This window comes from Esox lucius, chromosome 1 (genome assembly GCF_011004845.1).
Source record: "Esox lucius isolate fEsoLuc1 chromosome 1, fEsoLuc1.pri, whole genome shotgun sequence".
NCBI lineage: Eukaryota > Metazoa > Chordata > Actinopteri > Esociformes > Esocidae > Esox > Esox lucius.
Genome location: NC_047569.1, coordinates 37,702,253 through 37,724,310, shown reverse-complemented (window position 1 = coordinate 37,724,310; position 22,058 = coordinate 37,702,253). Strand labels below are relative to the sequence as shown.

At 46.3% G+C, this 22,058-nt stretch overlaps 1 protein-coding gene across 1 annotated transcript in view; it reads left to right on the top strand.

The window, feature by feature from the left end:
• The window catches only part of dpf1 (D4, zinc and double PHD fingers family 1), a 40,878-nt gene extending 20,766 nt beyond the window's left edge, over nt 1–20,112 (top strand). Inside the window, exons 7-12 of the mRNA XM_029122933.2 lie at nt 723–801; nt 2,693–2,824; nt 17,108–17,227; nt 17,616–17,728; nt 18,543–18,624; nt 19,104–20,112. Coding sequence (XP_028978766.2) covers nt 723–801; nt 2,693–2,824; nt 17,108–17,227; nt 17,616–17,728; nt 18,543–18,624; nt 19,104–19,174 — 597 coding nt within the window. The 3' untranslated portion in view covers nt 19,175–20,112. The remainder of the gene's footprint in view (nt 1–722; nt 802–2,692; nt 2,825–17,107; nt 17,228–17,615; nt 17,729–18,542; nt 18,625–19,103) is intronic.
• The last annotated feature ends 1,946 nt before the right edge of the window (nt 20,113–22,058 follow it).

The window sequence follows — 22,058 nt, the reverse complement described above, 5'->3', positions numbered from 1 at the left end:
ATGTAGTAGATCTAATGAACAAGGATGTAGTAGATCTAATGAACAAGGATGTAGTAGATCTAGAGAACAAGGATGTAGTAGATCTAATGAACAAGGATGTAGTAGATCTAATGAACAAGGCTGTAGTAGATCTAATGAACAAGGCTGTAGTAGATCTAGAGAACAAGGCTGTAGTAGATCTAATGAACAAGGCTGTAGTAGATCTAATGAACAAGGATGTAGTAGATCTAGAGAACAAGGATGTAGTAGATCTAATGAACAAGGATGTAGTAGATCTAATGAACAAGGCTGTAGTAGATCTAATGAACAAGGACGTAGTAGATCTAGAGAACAAGGATGTAGTAGATCTAATGAACAAGGATGTAGTAGATCTAATGAACAAGGCTGTAGTAGATCTAGAGAACAAGGCTGTAGTAGATCTAGAGAACAAGGCTGTAGTAGATCTAGTGGAAAAGGATAAAACAGCAGCCATAACTGGTGAAGTGAAGCACCTGCAGATCCACACCTTTCCTCTTCTCTCCTTATCTCTTCTTTTCTTTCTTTCCTCTCCTCTGCTCTTCTCTTCCTGTCTGTCTGTCTGTCAGCGACAGAGTTGATTGGAGCGAGGGGGGCACGTGTTAAAGCAGCAGATGATTATTGTGTGGAGGCGTGTGGTGTGTGTGTGTAAAGAGTGTGTGTGTGTGTGTAGAGTGTGAATCGTCTCCCGTCTGTTTCCTCTGCAGGCCTGTGGTGTTGGGGGTATGAGGAAGAGACAGGACCCCAGCACCATTGAGGACAGGGACAAGCCATACGTCTGTGACAGTCAGTATCTCTCTCTCTCTCAGACGCGCACACACACACACACACACACACGCACACGCATGCACACGCACACACATGCACACACTCAGTCTTAGAGCCATAGACGACAGACGAAACTACTCTGGTTGCCATCCGTCTCTTGCGTCCATATAGAGACGGTTTTGTTGTTGTCAACGAGATCGCTGGTTCTACCACGCCAGGACAGGACTTCTAGTGTTCTAATCAGGGAACCCTGCACTGGACTGGTGGACAGAACCGAACTGCCACCCAACACTGTAGAGTGGGATGGGCCTGATTGGTGACACAGGCGCTGGCCCGGCCCCCTTGCTAACTCACCTGACACCAGTAATCAGCTAACGAAGGCCGTCAGTTTAGACTGACATTAGTCTAGTCAGGTGTGCCATCTGTGTGGCTGGGGGAGGCTGAGGATCCTATCCCAGCTATGGAGCCATAAGGTGTGACTCTGGAGCCTCCTGCTTAGACCTGAGACACCAGGCAGATGCAATTAACTACCAGGTAGACCTGAGACCCCAGGCAGATGCAATTAACTACCAGGTAGACCTGAGACACCAGGTGGATACAATTAACTACCAGGTAGATCTGAGACACCAGGCAGATGCAATTAACTACCAGGTAGACCTGAGACACCAGGTGGATACAATTAACTACCAGGTAGACCTGAGACCCCAGGCAGATGCAATTAACTACCAGGTAGATCTGAGACACCAGGCAGATGCAATTAACTACCAGGTAGACCTGAGACACCAGGTGGATACAATTAACTACCAGGTAGACCTGAGACACCAGGTGGATACAATTAACTACCAGGTAGATCTGAGACACCAGGCAGATGCAATTAACTACCAGGTAGACCTGAGACACCAGGCAGATGCAATTAACTACCAGGTTGATCTGAGACACCAGGTGGATGCAATTAACTACCAGGTAGACCTGAGACACCAGGTGGATGCAATTAACTACCAGGTAGACCTGAGACCCCAGGCAGATGCAATTAACTACCAGGTAGACCTGAGACCCCAGGCAGATGCAATTAACTACCAGGTAGACCTGAGACACCAGGTGGATACAATTAACTACCAGGTAGATCTGAGACACCAGGCAGATGCAATTAACTACCAGGTAGATCTGAGACACCAGGCAGATGCAATTAACTACCAGGTAGACCTGAGACACCAGGTGGATACAATTAACTACCAGGTAGACCTGAGACACCAGGTGGATACAATTAACTACCAGGTAGATCTGAGACACCAGGCAGATGCAATTAACTACCAGGTAGACCTGAGACACCAGGCAGATGCAATTAACTACCAGGTTGATCTGAGACACCAGGTGGATGCAATTAACTACCAGGTAGACCTGAGACACCAGGTGGATGCAATTAACTACCAGGTAGACTGAGACACCAGGCAGATGCAATTAACTACCAGGTAGACCTGAGACACCAGGCAGATGCAATTAACTACCAGGTAGATCTGAGACACCAGGCAGATGCAATTAACTACCAGGTAGACCTGAGACACCAGGTGGATGCAATTAACTACCAGGTAGACCTGAGACACCAGGTGGATGCAATTAACTACCAGGTTGAATAGACAACCTGCAAGATTCCAGACCGTGTGGGTTAACAGCTGAAAATCTCAGCTGTGGAGCAATCTAGATGAATCTACAGGGAAACGTTCAAAAGAACAGGCTAACAACGGATTGAGCCTTCATTTTCAACTGTACCGTCTCTTCAGTGGAACACATTTTGCATTCCCCCAGCACACCTCAATTCTGACCGGTAGGAGACACGTCAAGACTATCAGAAGGGCCAACATTTGATTTCCTCTCTCAATTTGGCTTGATCTCTGTGCTCGTCTGTTCCCAGTCTGCGGCAAGCGCTACAAGAACCGCCCGGGCCTCAGCTACCACTACACGCACACACACCTGGCAGACGAGGAGGGGGAGGAGGACTCGGAGCGCCACACCCTGCCCTTCCAGCGCAAGAACAACCACAAGCGTGAGTCCCTGTCGTGCTGCAGGCCCTGGTCTATGACCTCTGAACCCAGCCACAACCCACTGCACTCATGTCTTATCATGCAGAACAAGCCACCCACTCGTCCGTCTGTCTGTTTGCCTGTCTGTCTGTCTGTCTGCCTTTTTTGTCTGCCTGTCTGTCTGTGTCTGTTGATTGGCTGGCTGTACAGGATGTTGGGGGAGGATCCCCCCCCTCCCCTCTCTTCCACCCCTCCCCCTGTGCCCCCCCCCCCCCCAGTACATTCCAGATCTGATCTAATCTACAGCGTGGTGACAGGGGATACATCCCAAACCATACCTTATCCACTCCACTGTACCCTACGCCATAGGCCCTGGTCAAAAGCAGGGCCTCTTCTAGGGCATAGGGGGCCATTGGGGCCGTGGGCTGGGACTCAGTTCTGGTCGTCCCCAAAACAATGTCCTTGTAGAGAAAGACCCATTTACCCCCTAGAGTTAATTGGCTGAGCATCGTTTTAAATTGGACTGTCTTAGTGGATGGTCTGTCAGTCTGCTGTAGTTGTATGTCTGTCCTGCAGCGTACAGGGCTCTTCGGGATGGAGGAGAGAAGAAGCACCATTTAATATCACCCTTCTCTTCACCTCCTGCTACACACACGCCCAGCAGCGTGTTCGTGCATGCGTGTTTGTGCATGCGTGTTCGTGCATGCGTGTTCGTGCATGCGTGTTCGTGTGGGTTCCTTTTCTCCATTGCTTTACCAATCTGCTAATTGTCAAGTTGCAGATGTAAGACCTCGTTTATATTACGTCATGTATAATACCATTAACATGAATGGTTGGAATGGAACAGGCCCATACATTATTCATGTCATCTTCTGCCTAAAAAAGCATCCAGATTGGTTCGTCTGGTCCAGTCTACCAGGCGGATCTGAGAAACAGAATGCAGGATTGCTGAAATCTCCTATCCTGTTTAATTCGTTATTTTACTATCTATTCTTTTCTTACTTTCACCTTATTTCATCGGTCTGAAAAATGACAGATTATTCCACTCAGAGATTCTTGCATTCTCTCACACAATCCCTCTCTCTCACACTCGTTTCCTCTCTCTCGCTCGCACAATCCCTCTCTCTCACACTCGTTTCTTCTCTCTCTCGCTCACGCGTTCCCTCTCTCTATCTCTCACATGTTCCCTATTTCTCACCCATCCATTCCCTCTCTCTCTCTCTCTATCTCTCACATGTTCCCTCTTTCTCACCCATCCATTCCCCCTCTCTCTCTCTCTCTCTCTCTCACATACGCACACAGGTTCCCTCTCTCTTTCTCTCTCACGTTCCCTCTCTCATTCTCTACCTATTCATTTACCCTGCCCTCTTTCTTTCATTTCCCTCGTCTCTCTGTCTATCTCTCTAGTTCCTTCTCTTTGAATCTCTCTTTGCTTTTATCTAATGATTTATCCATTGCTCGTTTTCTTTTCTTTCGTTTTTTGGTGGTATTTATTTTCATTGCAGAAGTGAAGCTGATGGTGAAAATGAACTGCGGCATTAAAATTCATGGCTGCCTTCTTATTTATTTTTTTCTTTCTTCATATATTCAGAGAGGCAAGGGTGGGGGGTGGCTGGTTTTGGGCATAGATGTGAGGGGGAGGGGAAAGCAGGAGGGTCGGGGGGGTTGTTTACTTTGGAGGTGTGCACCTGAAAATTGGTTTTGTGAGTAGAAAGAGTCAAGCCAGTTCTCGTTATGTCCTCTCCCCAAACCAGAATTGAGATTCAGAGTCTGGCTTATCTAGAGGGACAGAGGAAGGAATGGGTGGGGGAGGGTGGGGGGGGGGTGGAGTGAGGGGGGGGCATGTAATTGAGCCCTTTGAAGGTCAGTGTCCTTTTGTTCCTGTTTTTCTTGTTATATGTTTATTTATTTTCAATACTTACCCAGTTTTCACTCACAAGATGGCTTCGCTCGTACTGCTTCTTCAGTGTGAGAATGAATGCTTGTGATCAGCTATAAGGAAAAAACTAATTACAGTTTGTGCCAGACCTAAAATGGCGACCTCTCTCTCTCTCTCTCTCTCTCTCTCTCTCTCTCTCTCTCTCTCTCTCTCTCACTCTCTCTCTCTCTCTCTCTCTCTCTCTCACTCTCTCACTCTCTCACTCTCTCTCTCTCTCTCTCTCTCTCTCTCACTCGGAATGTGGAGTAAGATCTATGGGGTCTGGCTTCTGGTTCTGTTCCAGCACATTCAAATGTGCTGAAAGACCTGCAGTAGGAGATGGGGGGGTCTTTTAATGAGGGTGTGGTGTGGGTGTTGGTAGAGAGCCTCTGTCAGTGTGCTAACACACACACGCATATAAACATACACACACACACAAACATACACGTATAAACATACACACATATAAACATACACACATACACACACACATATAAACACATACACATGGAAATACACATATAAACACACATATTTTATTCATATTTTAATTTGTGTCTTCAGTTGCTGTTAACTAGTATTCTTTGTCTGTCATGTCTACATGTGACTGTTTTGTTCAATGTTTATCAATGATTACGTTTTCATTGCCTCTAATATATTTTCTTTTATGTATCGGACACCAAAAAGACTGGGTATCCACATTGTTTGAGATGATGGGGACATAAATAACTAAACAAATTGTGTCTGTAGCAGTCAGACAGTGACAGAGCAGCCTACAGAGTTTACGAAGTATATATGGTCTTTCAGAACCGACAAACCAAGATACCAGCACATCTTCAGCTTACGACCACAAGTGAGCTTTCAGGCGCCCAATCTACCACAAGGAGTCACTAGAGCGCAATGAGGCAAAGCAACCCACTCCATCATCCCTCCCCTCCAAACCCAAGATGTAGCTGAGACAATTCAAACCAACCCCACCATAAGTTGTGGGAGTGAAGAGCATTCAGGAGTTTTAACCAGTAAGGTCATCAACCCAGACCACAATCTATAGCTGTTATTTTGGTCTGTTGTCTTCCTGACCTTTCCACGTGTGTGTGGCTGATGCCAGAGACTGTGGAAAACCTGACTCTAGGCAGTAGATGGGGATAGGGTTTAACGATGGAGTCTTTGGGCAGAGAGGAACAACGTCCCCATGCACATTACATGAATAATGAACAAAAATAGTAGCCAGCCACTCTACATTGACATCGCAAAGATCATTTTCAAACAAATGGCCATTTTGTATCAAATGCTTCCCGTCACCAGTGAAAACCATTGAGATTTCCTTTTGATTGGTGACGTTTCGGCTCACCAACCAGTTGATTAGTCGCAAGAGCTGTCCATCTTTAGAGGACCCGCCCCTCAATTTTAATTGTGCTTGGTCAGGGTTGCCCAAGGGCCGTAGTCACCGAGGCTGGACTGGATGTCTGTGCCTGTAGGATGTCTTCCTCCCCAGCCAGACCTGCTCCCACCACCGCCTGCAAGCCACCACACTACCTCTTCCACCACAACAAAGCAGGAAGAGAAAAGGCTGTTGCCTAGCAATCTGGTTGCTGTGGTGACCGGCTGGGCTCTCTCCTAAAGAATATGTTGTTATGTACATTGAGGGAGTGAGGGGGAGAGGGAGGGGAGGGGTTGGGGGAGTGAAGTTTGGCACTGGAGGGGTTGAAATGGAGGGGGCAGAGGAGTTCATTAAAGGCAACAGAGAGGTAGAGAGTAAAGAATTCTCTTTATGATTTATCATATATATTACCCCAGACAGGGAAAAGGCCGCCTGATATTGCAGTCGGCCTCATTTGGTATTCCGTTATTAGTGGAGGGGAGGCTTGCTTCTGGGTCAGGATTGGCTCCTCACAATAATTTGGCCATTTTAGGATATAATCTCCCACCCCAATCCTGCTGTTTGTCTCTCTGTTGGAGTCTAGACACAAACACACCCAAACACACACACACTGCTGCATGCCTAACCAAGAGGTCTTATATGTACCTGTGTTGCTGCATTTTTATGAAGAGTACAGATCAGATCTGATTGAACCTGTTTAAGAAGACTACAGATCAGATTGAACCAGTATAAGAAGACTAACATATATATCAGATGTTTATTTCACCAGCTTCTTAAGAACATAGTACAAAGACAAATGTATATGAGATCAATATATATCTTGTGTTTATAATTAGGTTATAGAAAACAATGGTTGATGATGTGTAGGTCTGAATTCAGATTTTTGCTAGTGTTTCTGGTATGTTTCTTTTTTTACCAACTGGGAAGGAAAAATGGCTGCAGGATTTCAGCAAATGTACTGTATCTACACCAAAAGGCTCATTTAAATTGCCTGTGGTGCTGGAAAATCCTAAACGACATCAAGAGTGATCAAATTTCACTGGGAGCTCACATCTGGACCAGACCACGGGCCTTGACTGTAGCTAAGTGTCCGAGCTGAAGGGCTTTCTAAACAGGATTACAGAGTCACATGACTGGGAGTATGGCACTAAAATCTGCTCACAAAAAGGATTAATATTTGCATTTTTCAGACAGTCCGCCCATTTGGCACAGGGGTATATTATGGATACGTTTCTCTAAGTGTGTGTGTGTGGGTGTGTGTGTGCGTGTGGGTGTGTGTGTGTGTGTGTGTGTGTGTGTGCGTGTGGTGTGGTGCTCCCCTCATTAAGCAGTGTGAGGTCTCCGTGTATGTACAGTATGCATTTTTATGAATATCGTTGTATGATTTGTGCCTGTGAGTGAATATATGCATCAGTTTGAATGTACGTGTGTGTGTTGGTGTGTGTCTGTGTGTCTGTGCGCTGCAGACAGAATCCACCTCCCGCTGTATCTTGCCACAGAGGCTGACACAGCCAGTGCAGGTCAGTGAGATTACACTGCAGCCATAGATCAGGTTTTATTATGCACCAAAATCTCCACCGTCCTCCTGCTTTGCAATGTCATTCTGTTTCAGACCCACAATGCACTGGGTGTTAGGTAACATGCTGACTGGACAGAGAAATAGGCATGTTGTTGCACAGTGTCTCGTCTGTGTGTATGTGTGTGTGTGTGTGTCTGTGGGTATCTGTGTGTGGGTATGTCTGTGTGTGTGCGTGGTTCTGTGTAAAAGTGAGAGGTGGGGGCGGGCTCAACTGGGGGGGGTTTGGGGGGGGGAAATTGGAGTTGGAGACAGGCAGTGATGTAGGTATGTGCGTGAAAATTGGATTGCAAAAAGAGAATTCCAATTTCTTCTGTGAGAGAGAAGAGAGAAAGAGAGACTGGAGAGAGGGAAGAAAGAGAGAGAGAGAGAGAAACCGACAGACAGGAGAAGAGAGGACAGGTTCCTCATGAGATATGTCATCTGTGACTGACAGTTTTCGTCTGACTGACTCGCAGTCTCTTTCTCCTGCATAATACTGGAGGTATTGTCTTTCTGTGTGTGTGTGTGTGTGTGTGTGTTTGTGTGTGTACATGCATTGGTTGAGAGCTGACTCTAAAGGCTGGATTGGGGGCAGAGGGACTCATTCTTCACATAGGGTGGGGGTTGGGAGTGGAAGAAACCTGCAAAAGTTATTATGCAAAAATGAGCTGCCTATAAATCTGCAGCGGTGTAAGTATTCCTGACAATAGAAGGATTGCAGAAAGAGAATTCCAATTTCCTCTGTGAGAAAGAGCAAGAGAAGAGAAGGAGCGGAGAGCGACAGAAAGGAGCGAGCGAGGGAGGGAGAGAGGAGAGAAACGCAATGAAGAGGGAGATAAGAGAGAAAGGGAATGAAGAGAGGAGAGGAGAGAAACAGGCAGAGAGGAAATATTGCTCATGAAATATCTTAAGAAAACACCCAATTCACACCTTGTTTTAAGAAACGCGAACTGTGTGATCTCCATGTTAATGTCAGGTCTAAATGCGTTCATTTATCATATTCATCAGAAAGTAAGCAGGTTTTTCTGACCTCTTTCGGGGGAAGACGCGCTCGCCATGTGTTACCATATCAGCTCATTGAAAATGCAATCCGGTCAGCCTGACCACATTGACCATCCTGCCTGACCACATTCACCGTCCTGCCTGACCACATTCACCATCCTGCCTGACCACATTCACCGTCCTGCCTGACCACATTCACCGTCCTGCCTGACCACATTCACCGGCCAACATCATCAGTGGCTTTGCCTAAAAAAAATGTCCACGTTGTTTAAAGTCGTCGTCGGTCTTCTACCAGAATTGACTGGCACATCACAACACAGTGTCTGCATTCTACCACCTGATTTGCTCAAATGTATCACCAGCATGTCATGATTTATGCAGACTTATGTACATTACATCCACCCAAGTCAAATAATTTCCATTCCTTTTTGGAACTATACTCATAAGCCTACATTGGTATTCGTAATGGACTTGGCCCACTGCCATTAGTGCAGAATCTCACTGTGAACTGACAGGTGACTGCACCACACATGCCCAGCCTTTTCAGGACCTGCCTTTGACCCAAACGGATGGAGGTACTAGTTTACTGTTGCTAATGACTCCTTGGTTTGTGGTTAAAGCTACCTGTCACCTGAAGGCCAGTTCTGTTGGCCTGGGGTCAGAGAGACAGGAGCAGGGAATGGGCTCCTCATCAGATATCTCACCTGACAGCTCCCTTTCTGCAAAGTACTGAACACATTGTCTTGCTGTGTGTTCGTGTGTGTGTCGGTGTGTGTTTGTGCGTGGGTGTGTGTGTACATGCATTGGATGAGAGCTGACTCTAAAGGCTGGATTCGGAGAGGTGGACTCATTCTTCATATAGGCTGGGAGTTGGGGGGTGGAAGAAACCTGCAAAAGTTATTATGCAAAAATGAGCTGCCTATAAATGTGTGTTTGTGTGTTAGAGTGCAAAGTCAGTGAATGTGCGTGTATACATTTATAGTTGTGTGTGTGTGTGTGTGTGTGTGTGGTGGTGTGTGTGTGTGTGGTGGTGTGGTGCTTCCCTCATTAAGCAGTCTTGCGACAGGAGTGCAGAGAGTGTGTTTTCACACTTCACTGCTCTGACACAACGGCAGACACTTTTCTCTCCTTTTTGTGTTCTTCCTACCTCCTCCTCCTCTCCTTTTCTGTTTTTTTTTTTGCTTCCCTGTCGATGCGGAATGTGTTTTGTGTTATAGAGGAGACAGTGTGTAGAGGAATGTGTTTTGTGTTATAGAGGAGACAGTGTGTAGATGAATGTGTTTTGTGTTATAGAGGAGACAGTGTGTAAATGAATGTGTTTTGTGTTATAGAGGAGACAGTGTGTAGATGAATGTGTTTTGTGTTATAGAGGAGACAGTGTGTAGATGAATGTGTTTTGTGTTATAGAGGAGACAGTGTGTAGATTAATGTGTTTTGTGTTATAGAGGAGACAGTGTGTAGATGAATGTGTTTTGTGTTATAGAGGAGACAGTGTGTAGATGAATGTGTTTTGTGTTATAGAGGAGACAGTGTGTAGATGAATGTGTTTTTGTGTTATAGAGGAGACAGTGTGTAGATGAATGTGTTTTGTGTTATAGAGGAGACAGTGTGTAGATGAATGTGTTTTGTGTTATAGAGGAGAGTGTGTAGATGAATGTGTTTTGTGTTATAGAGGAGACAGTGTGGAAATTTGTATTTTTTATAAAGTGTTTAGAGTTAAACAGTGTGCTCTTAGTACAGTGTGCTCTTAACATAATGTTAAGAATGCATAATGAAAGAATATGGGAGAGAGACAGTAAAAGATAGAACGTGGGGAGGAGAGGGAGATGTAGAAAGAGAGAGAGAGAGACAGACACTAGCCAACAGGTGCTTGTGGATAATTCCTGAGGAAGTGCTAATTCAATAAGTCTGCGGCCACTTTATCGACCAGCCAGTGTGGTGAGGATCTTAGGCTTGGGAGTGTGTCAGACAGAGATTGTGGAAACTCCAGACAGAGAGAGAGGGAGCAGGAAGAGAAGAGGAAGAGAGAGAGGGAGCAGGAAGAGAAGAGGAAGAGAGAGAGGGAGCAGGAAGAGAAGAGGAAGAGAGAGAGGGAGCAGGAAGAGAACTGCAAATTGGAAAGAAAAAGAGGGATGAAACGTACAACGGGGAGGAAGAGGAAAGAAACGACATTGTGGGAGGGGAAGTGGGTGATGTGGGGAGGGAGAAAAGGTTGAGGAGGAAAGAAAGAGGCTTAGACTTTTTAAAAGAGCGATAGATGAAATTGGGGGACAGAGAGGTAGACAAAGTAGGGGAGAAAGATAGATGAGGATAGAGGGGGGAGAGATGAAGAGATGAAGAGAAAGGTCGAATGATAGTGAGAGAGATATAAAGACAAGGGGGGGAGGTGTACAAAGATTGGGTGAGAGAGATTAACTATTATGGGGTGAGATGGACTATGATAGGGTGAGAAAGATAGACTATGATAGGGTGAGATGGACTATGATAGGGTGAGAAAGATAGACTGTGATAGGGTGAGATGGACTATGATAGGGTGAGATGGACTATGATAGGGTGAGAAAGATAGACTGTGATAGGGGGAGACAGACTGTGATAGGGGGAGACAGACTATGATAGGGGGAGACAGACTATGATAGGGGGAGAGAGGGAGCAGAAAGGGAGGGCGTGGGGAGACTAGGGGAGTATTTGAGGATTCATCTCTCTCTCCTAATTCCCAGTGGGCTCCGAGACACACTTGAAAGCTGTGAAGTGTGCTGTTCTGCCTGTATTCTCCCAGTAATTGGAGGGGTGATACAGGGAAGGTGGTGCGGGGGGAGGGGGAGGAGGTGTGGAACGCCCTCAGAAACCTCTGGAACCTCTGGAACCTGCTACTTGTAATTTATTTTATTTTATCCACTGTACCTCAGTCTGACACACAGGTTCTTTGTCTTTGTCTCTGCCTGCCATTGGTATCCCCTTCCTCCCTTCCTCCCTTCCCCCCGTCCTCCCTTCCTCCCTTCCCCCTTCCTCCCTTCCTCCCTTCCTCTTTCCTTTCATACCCTTTTTGTCTTTCCCTTTTCCATCTCTCCACTTTTCCTGCTCTTTCCCTCTCGTTCTCTCCTTACTTTTACACTACTTCTCTGCCGTCCTTTATCATTTTCTTCCTCTCTCTTTCTCTTTCTCCTTCTCTGTTTCTTTATTTTTCTCTCAGTTTTCACTTCTTATCACCCTCTCACTCTCCCCATTACCTCCAACCCCCCACCCCCCCACCCCCCACCACCACCACCACCTTTTTTCTCTCTCTGCCTGTCTCAAGGAAATACTACCTCAGGTCTGCGTCTCAGGCTTTAAACATGGCCACAGGCATTTAATCATTGATGGGCTTTCCCTTCTGAGCAGGCAGGCCAGCGGGCAGCCCTGTCAAACACACAGATGTGTCAAGGCCTGCTGATTCACTCTCAGGGGTCCTGGCAGCACCGCGGTTTTGCAGAGCCCTCGGAGCAGCGCTGTTTTAGCCAGTTTCCATCTATGGTGAAGTAATTGTGTGTACATATACACACTGGTCCACAGGGTAGAGCAGGGACGCACAGTCAGCATGAGTTGGATTCAATTAAACACAGGTAGAAAGGTTCTTTTCTTTTTAATGGGTGTGGATTAGCACATAGGCAGTTTTTAAAAAATCTTCCCCACTTCTAAAACACAAAGTGCCCACAATTCTCTCCCTTGCTTGCTTGCTACACTTGTACCCATACTGTAATAATATACCGTACATGTTCGTGGGCATCATATGACGGGTAAGGGCCAGACACCAGTCCTGTAGACTGAGTGCGGGGACATGTTCGTGGGCATCATATGACGGGTAAGGGCCAGACACCAGTCCTGTAGACTGAGTGCGGGGACATGTTCGTGGGCATCATATGACGGGTAAGGGCCAGACACCAGTCCTGTAGACTGAGTGCGGGGAAATGTTCGTGGGCATCATATGACGGCTAAGGGCCAGACACCAGTCCTGTAGACTGAGTGTGGGGACATGTTCGTGGGCATCATATGACGGGTAAGGGCCAGACACCAGTCCTGTAGACTGAGTGCGGGGACATGTTCGTGGGCATCATATGACGGCTAAGGGCCAGACACCAGTCCTGTAGACTGAGTGCGGGGACATGTTCGTGGGCATCATATGATGGCTAAGGGCCAGACACCAGTCCTGTAGACTGAGTGTGGGGACATGTTCGTGGGCATCATATGACAGGTAAGGGCCAGACACCAGTCCTGTAGACTGAGTGCGGGGACATGTTCGTGGGCATCATATGACGGGTAAGGGCCAGACACCAGTCCTGTAGACTGAGTGCGGGGACATGTTCGTGGGCATCATATGACGGGTAAGGGCCAGACACCAGTCCTGTAGACTGAGTGCGGGGACATGTTCGTGGGCATCATATGACGGGTAAGGGCCAGACACCAGTCCTGTAGACTGAGTGCGGGGACATGTTCGTGGGCATCATATGATGGCTAAGGGCCAGACACCAGTCCTGTAGACTGAGTGTGGGGACATGTTCGTGGGCATCATATGACAGGTAAGGGCCAGACACCAGTCCTGTAGACTGAGTGCGGGGACATGTTCGTGGGCATCATATGACGGGTAAGGGCCAGACACCAGTCCTGTAGACTGAGTGCGGGGACATGTTCGTGGGCATCATATGACGGGTAAGGGCCAGACACCAGTCCTGTAGACTGAGTGCGGGGACATGTTCGTGGGCATCATATGACGGGTAAGGGCCAGACACCAGTCCTGTAGACTGAGTGCGGGGACATGTTCGTGGGCATCATATGACGGATGAGGGCCAGACACCAGTCCTGTAGACTGAGTGCGGGGACATGTTCGTGGGCATCATATGACGGGTAAGGGCCAGACACCAGTCCTGTAGACTGAGTGCGGGGACATGTTCGTGGGCATCATATGACGGGTAAGGGCCAGACACCAGTCCTGTAGACTAAATGCGGGATCACTGGTGTGTTTGCCAGTCCGCTGTTGTCATGATGGTACCGCGGCAATACGCAGCACGGGCCTGACTGCCTCATGGTGTTCTGGTACTGTGGACAGCCCTTCTTCTCCGACTCTCCTCTCATCCCCATCAGATGTTTTTTTTTTTTTCATTTCTCTGGGGATTATAGACGGACCCTGTGGAGTAGAAAACCCAATCCCCCCGTCCATCCCTTGCATCTCCCCTCCCCCACTCCCCATTCACCCTGGGCTGGATTAATGACCTCGCTGGAGAGGCTCGGCTCTCCAAATTACACACCAGACAGACACCCAGACTGCTTCTGTGTTTTCTCTTCGTGTGTGTGTGTGTGTGTGTACGCGTGTGGGTTTATGTGTTCGGGAAGAATTTGTGTGTACTTGTCTAGTCTCCTATGTACTGTAAATCTCTTTGTCTTTGTCTCTCTGTCTCTTTGTCTTTGTCTTTCTATCTCTTTGTGTCTCTGTCTCTCTATCTCTTTGTCTCTGTCTCTTTGTCTCTGTCATTGTTTCTTTTTCTTTCTGTCTTTTTTCTGTCTCTGTCTCTTTGTCTTTCTGTCTATTTGTCTTTCTGTCTCTCTGTCTCTTTGTCTCTGTCATTGTTACTTTTTCTCTCTGTTATTCAATGTCTCTGTATCTGTATGTATCTGTAATGTAATGTATCTGTCTCTGACTGTGTCTTTCTGCTTCTCTGTGTCTTTGTCTGTCTCTGTCTGTGTCTCTGTGTACAATTCAATTCAATAGGTGCTTTATTGGCATGAATGGATGGTGGCCACTGTTGCCAAAGCGAACATGCTTAAGTAGCAATAGTGATGCATGTGTACATGTGTCTTTGTGTGTATGTTGTTTTGTCTGTCTTTGGGTGTGTCTTTTTGTGTGTGTTTATGTGTATCTGTGTTTCTCTGTGTGTGTATGTGTCTCTGTGTGTGTGTGTGTGTGTCTGTGTGTCTCTGGGTTTGTGTGTATCTCTCTGTGTGTGTATGTGTCTCTGTGTGTGTCACCATGTGTGTGTGTGTGTGTGTGTGTGTGTGTGTGTGTGTGTGTGTTTCTGTGTGTGCCTGTGTGTGTGTGTCTCTGTGTGTGTTGGTGAGTCATGGTAAAGTTCCTGTCCATTAGATCACATGGTCATACAGGGGGTAGATAGACTGTCCTGGTCGTGTGATTAGAGCTGCTGAAGGTGTTACATAATGGGCTGCAGTGAGACAGGGAGGATGCAGGCAAGAGGGCATCCTCTCCTTTAATGGTTATTCTAAAATGGCTTCCCACTGTGCACCTAGCACTTTACGCACAGCAGATTTGTACCTCCCCCCTTTACACTCCTCTGCCAATATTAAACAGACCCCCGGGCCTTCCAGGGGAGTTCCCTCCTGTCCTCCCCCTCCCTTCCCTGGCTGAGCACGAGCTGGCGGGCCCCATGCTTCGGTAGGCCTGCTGCTTGTTTTACCAAAACCAACATATGGAGAGGAGAGAATCTTAACCAGCTGGAACACTCTGAAGTCTGGCTCACGCTGGAAGTCACCTCTCAAATTATCCCTCTCACTCTCAACAGTCACAAAACTTTCAGTATTATCCCCAGTTTTCCCCATATCCGATTAAAGGATTTCCGTAATCAGGAGGAAATCAGCGGGAAATCTGGCATTCCTCCAACCAGGATTGGTTGGAAGAATGCGCGCTGTGTGGGACACTTCCGCATTCGCAGTAACCAGTAGCAGATGAAGTGGTCCAGATTGCCGTGGATGCTGCCTCCCTCTCAAAATGTTGATCAGGGCAAACATAGGAATACCATTTAGAAGACAGGGAAAGATACACTTTAAAACAAGCTATTTTTTGACACTGAACTTGATCATGCCCATGTGATGTTCTGTGCCTGGCTGAATTTATTACAGGCAAGTGCCAAAGAAAAGTGCTATTTCGCCCTTTCATTTGCCTGTAGATGTCCAGTCCCCGATGCACAGATGTAACCCATCTCACAGGTTAACACCTGGTTCTGGATATTACAGGTGTGTTCATTGTGCTAGGGCAACTGTGAACACTGGCATTTTGCGCATGCTGAGCAGCCGTCCTTTGTGCTCATGCATCTACTGTTGCCAAAAACTCCAACATCAACGTACGTTTACAAGTGGAAATAGTTTCCAACGATAATTTCATTTTGAAAAACAAACTTGTGCGTTCTCAGTTTCCTTCTAGATCTTGTCATTAGTTCTGTGAGGGAAGCCACCGTTTGTTCGACCAAATATTCACCAGTCAGAACAGCATCTAAACGTGTGTTTGTCAAAGCTATTCAAAGACGAATAAAAACATTTCCGCAAATGTACATTTGACCGGCAGACAGACATCTGTAAACAGGTGACACCAGTAAAAAGGCAAATAATAATGATACTAACAATGGCTAAAAATAGTAAAGGTTTTATAACCCAACAAAAAATCTATAGAATTAGCATGCTTACTTGTCATACTGGGCCTGATGAAAGTGTTATGCTTTTAGTACATATATCCTTTGATCCGTATTTGAGCGTATTTCACCAGGAAATCGTGAGGAGGAAGGAGCTGATGCAGTTGGAATATCCAGCATTGTCAAATCCTTGTTGTTGTACAGTAGCCTGCTTTGTTTTCGAACGTGTGAAGTTCAGTATCACCTTGTAAGATCACTTCAGAAAAATAATCAATCCATGTGTGCAAGTCATTTTGTTGCATAGTTAGGTAGCTAGCTAACATTTTGTTGTAGCATAATTGGTATAACAACTTGTAGCATAATCGGTATAACAACTTGTAGCATAATCGATATAACAACTTGTAGCATAATCGGTATAACAACTTGTAGCATAATCGGTATAACAACTTGTAGCATAATCGGTATAACAACTTGTAGCATAATCGATATAACAACTTGTAGCATAATCGGTATAACAACTTGTAGCATAATCGGTATAACAACTTGTAGCATAATCGGTATAACAACTTGTAGCATAATCGGTATAACAACTTGTAGCATAATCGGTATAACAACTTGTAGCATAATCGGTATAACAACTTGTAGCATAATCGGTATAACAACTTGTAGCATAATTGGTATAAAATTGACCTTTTGCTAAATCAAACAAATCTGTAACCGCATTTATTTTTCTGATCTTGACACACGTCAATACATGTTCTGAAAGCCCAATCCCCAATTTTTCTGGATAACTGTAAAACAAATCTCAATGACCTGGAAATGTCTTAAACATAATACAAACCCTCTGGGTGAAATTGCTCTTTAACTAACCACATTGAATGTAATTATCAAATGCAATTGATTCATTGTTTCTGTTTTAGGTAACCCTGTCCCAACCTTAGCTAAACCATTTAAAATGATCTAACCGCTATAGACCCACCCAGCAACATCACCTGGCTGTTCTGTGAGCGTCTGAATGTAGGGGACACAACAGTGATCTTACCACCTCTGTGACTTCAGCTAAGAAAGCAGCAGACGGCTCGGTCATCCCCAATGGCTACTGTGACTTCTGCTTGGGCGGCTCCAAGAAGACAGGCTGCCCCGAGGACCTCATCTCCTGTGCTGACTGTGGGCGATCAGGTACGGACGCTCCGCCAGACATTCAGGCAAAGAGACGTTCCCCTGGAAACAGCAGTGGGATTTGGGAATTTTTCTAATAATGAGGATGACAGTAATGATATTCATGACCATGATGACAGCGATTGTGATATTGATGAAGATGATTGTGATGCTGATAATGGGGATATCGATCATGGTGATATTGATGATGGTGATATTGATGATGGTGGTATTGATGATGGTGGTATTGATGATGGTGGTATTGATGATGGTGGTATTGATGACAATGACAATTGATGGTGATGGTTATATTAATGATGATGATGTTGATATGTTTACATTGATGAAGAGGATGTTGATATTGATGGTGATGAGAAGCCAGATGAACGGTGTTTCCTTCGGTTTCCAGGGCACCCGTCCTGCCTGCAGTTCACTGTTAACATGACGACTGCAGTGCGGACCTACCGCTGGCAGTGCATCGAATGCAAGTCCTGCAGCCTGTGTGGCACCTCAGAGAATGACGTGAGCACCACACACACACCACCCACACCACACACACACACACACCACACCACACACACACACACCGCACACACACACACCACCCACACCACACGCACACACACCACCCACACCACACACCAGCTCATTTACCCCAAGCTCATTTACCCCCACACATATACCCCAACAATCAATTACCCCAGCTAATTTACCGCAACACTTAACCCAACAAACAATTTCCTAATCTAATTTACCCCCACACACTTACCCCAAAAATGTTTTACCCAATCTCATTTACCCCCACACACTTACCCCAAAAAATTATTACCCAATCTCATTTACCCCCACACATTTACCCAAACAAACAATTACCCCATCTCATTTACCTCAACACTTAACCCAACAATCAATTACTCAAGCTCATTCACCCCAACACTTACCCCAACAAACAATTACCCCAGCTCATTTACCCCAACAAACAATTACCCCATCTTATTTACCCCAAAACCTACCCCAACAATCAATTACCCCAGCTCATTTAACCCAACAAACAATTAGCTTGTCTCATTTACCCCCACACATTTACCCCAACAATCCATTACCCCAGCTCATTTACCCCAACCCTTACCCCAACAATCAATTACCCCAGCTCATTTACCTCAACAAACAATTACCCCAACACACTCATTAAATAAGGACCTGTGTTTCATACATGCAGCGTGTCCGCTGGCCCCCAGGAGGCAAATCCTGGCTCCCGATAAAGTCACATTGCAGCCCCTTCCCTCTACTCAGGCCCTGTTTGGTGGTTAACCTTCTAATGTCACCTCTGTTCCAGGATCAGTTGCTGTTTTGTGATGACTGTGACAGAGGCTATCACATGTACTGTCTGAGTCCTCCAATGGCGGAACCTCCTGAGGGTGGGTACGATGAGGGCCCTTCGGCCTGCTACGACCAAACAGGCCGTGTTACACGCCAGGGATCCTATACACTTTTGTTTTTACCTGTGTTGTGTTCGGGTGAGACGTTTTAAGGAGAAACACTGCTGGGGAAAAATGATTATAATGAATGGACAGTTTCAAGTGGAATCAGGGAACATCTTAAAACTCTCAGGAACATTGCATGCTGCCTCGTGGGAAAGTCACACTGCCATTGGGTGATCGTATCGAAACCCCACATCTTTAGGCCTGTACATTTAATACACTGTTGGCCTGTGTACATATCGTCTGCTACACCTTTTCAGGTTGTAGGATGCTTGTGTTGTCAGCGTGTCATGTTGCTTTCTGAGCAAAGGCCCATTGTGTGTTGTGGCACAGACATGGTTCTTTCATTCTGTCAGCTGGTCTTGATCTTTGGGCTTTTCATTAACCAGTAAACTTGTGATCTGTTGACGTTCCAGGGAGCTGGAGTTGTCATCTGTGTCTGCGACAGCTGAAAGAGAAGGCCTCGGCCTACATCACACTGACCTAATCTGCCACGCTAAAGCCCACCTCCCCACACCTCCCCGTCCCTGTTACCACGGCAACCCTACTACCCCCAACGTGAAGACAGCGAGAAGACACCCCGGGACCCCCGCCAGTTAATCCTCCTCCGTTCAGCCACAAGACCCCTGTCCCGCTCTGCGGTCGTCGGGCCTCTCCGCAACGGGCCTCTTCCCAGGGTGCACCGTGCTCCATCCAGGTACCCCCCCTGCCTCCTCCCAGGGTACCCCACCTCTGGCTCTTCTGGCCCAGGGGGGAACATCCTAAACCCCCAGCAGGCCCGGGGTGATGGCGGGACGTCGCTGGACGGTCGTTTATCCCAACTACGCCGCACCCGCATCATCCGTCTGCCGTCCGTTTAGAAGCAGCCTGCCGGGGCACCGAAGAGCCCCCCCCGCCACCCACCACCCCCACACCCACCCCCGCCGTTAAAGGTCCTAACAAGCTGCAGCTGTCTCTGTGGCCGTGGACTCCCAATCACCTCCTCAGACTCTCAGAAACCTGGCAGGGGGGAGTCCACCCTGGGAGAGGCCCGGACTCCTCCTGGTCAGGGTTAAACCCTGCACCTCCCTGCCTGGAGCCCAACGCCACTCAAAGCCTTTCATGCTGAAGTGCTGGGGATTGATACCGTCTCCCGGGGCGACTGTGGCTTGATGACATTTACGGAGAAGGAGAGGTTGTCTCTCTGCCGTCGGCCGCTCAGATTGAAATCCAAACAAAAAAAAACAAGAATGAGTTAGAGCAAAAGCTATCCCGAACAATACGCTCCTTCATTTCCTTGAATACAGCAACTGAAAAGCCAACTTTGAGTCTCTGGTGGAGCTTGGTTTATTTTGTCTGTGTGTAGCAAGAATGTAGGTATGTTTTAAGTGTGGACAGGGAAGAGTTTAATGTCTGGCCTTGTCAAAAATACAAATCTTTCTTTTTCTTTTTACCTTTTGTTGTTTACTTTGTTTGCATGGTGTACACGTATGGTTTTTAAAGATATTTTAAGGATGAAATGTATTTAAGAAAGCACACTTAATTCGCAATAATGTGTTTTTGACCCATTTGGGTAAAGTTGTGTTTGTTTGTGTGTGTGTGTGTATGTGTGTGTGGGCCTGTGTGTCTGTCCATCTGTATTTTGTGTGTGTGTGTGTGTGTGGGTTTGGTGTGTGTGGGTTTGAGTGCGGGTACATATAACCTCCTTAAACTGAGTGAAAGTGAGAGCCAACCGTAGCCAATCAGGTGCTAGGCAGGATGGAAGGCGGGGATTGGGGAGGGAGGGGCTTCTGATGAATCTGATTCCTAGAAACACCACCACTCAATTAACACTCTATTGGACCAGACTAATTCAAGCCAGCTTGCGCCATGTCTTTCTAATTTTTTTTTAAGGATAACACATTTTTGTGAAAAACGATGAAAACTAGTATGAGTCTTTCGTAGAATGATCTCCACTTCTATCTGCAAGACCGCTTTGCGTGCTAGAACTTTGTAATATAATGTGCTTTCAAAGAGTAAGCTACAAGCAGAGGACTAGTTCTACTACCTGGAGGGGGGCAGCATGTGTGTTTGTGAGACAAGTTTGTTTTGAGCCCAAAGTCCCTTGTCCCAGTGGACTTACTGACTTTCTGTATGACGACCCACTTTGATTGGTCCAATGACCCCCCCCCCACCACCACCACCACCACCACCAACTGTCCCCCCCTCCCCAGAGCTTTAAGTTGGGAGACATTTTGTGCTGTAAATAGATTGTTGCTCCCTCTGGCTATCAAGAAGACTAATAGCCATTTCATAGATCAACATCTCCTGGTGCATATCAAAATATGAAGTCAAAGACACAATTTCTGTCAGTTTTAATGCACTAAAAAAAAGTTGGTGTCACATATTGCCTAAATATTTGGAATGTCTCTACTCTTCAGATGTACAGTTAATGTTTTTTCTGTAATGGTATAATAGTCCAGTCCTCAAAAAAACATTTTGGGAGTATCACCTATGCCACCCCAAATGTAGGTACATACCAGTTGTCAGGCATTTGTGATACCAGAAATTCCCCTTGATTTCTTATTTTGATATATATTCAATATGCTTTATATAATAATTATGGATGTTTTCACCTCTTCTCTCTTGGTATTGTTCTCTTTGTTATTTTTATTGTTTTGTTTGGTTTTGTACTTTTGTACAAACATTTTGCACAGTGCGTTTGTTTATTGTGTGTGCGAGTGTGTGTGCGGGCGTCCGTGTGTGAAAGAGAGCGGGGAGGCAAATTTAATGGGGCTGTATGTCAGTGGCTCCATTCCAAATAACACCCTAATGCACCTCTGTAGTCCACTACTGTTGAACAGTGGCCATAGGGCTCAGGTGGAAACTAGTGTTCCACATCAGGAATAGTGTTTCATTTAGGAGTATATCTCCAAACTTAAGGTTGGAGAAAAACTAACACTGTCAATAGACGTTTTTTTTCCTCTCCATGACACAAGCAGCATTCCGACACATCCACAATGCCATTGGTCTGATAAAACGTGGCATGGCTGAGGCCCTGGGTCTTCTCTTATGGACATTGCCATAGCCTGGTCCCAGATCAATTAGTGATTTCGCGTGACAATGAAGACAGACAAACAGATCTGAGACTAGGCTAGAATGACTGCACCCCCTTAGATGTGATGAGTACAGTGGGTCAAGATTGTTTCTTTAAGCCGAATACTTCAGATCATTTGAGCCTTTTATAAGACAGACTTCCTGCTTCCCTTTTGTTTGACAGACTTCGCAACAGACAATGTTCACAAAGTCTGTTTCATGATTCTTCAAGTTCCCCACCCGAACCAATCAGAGGGCATTTTCAGCACCAGAGCTGAGGCTCAAGCCCTCGGTTTTGGATGCCAACAAGCCTCTGC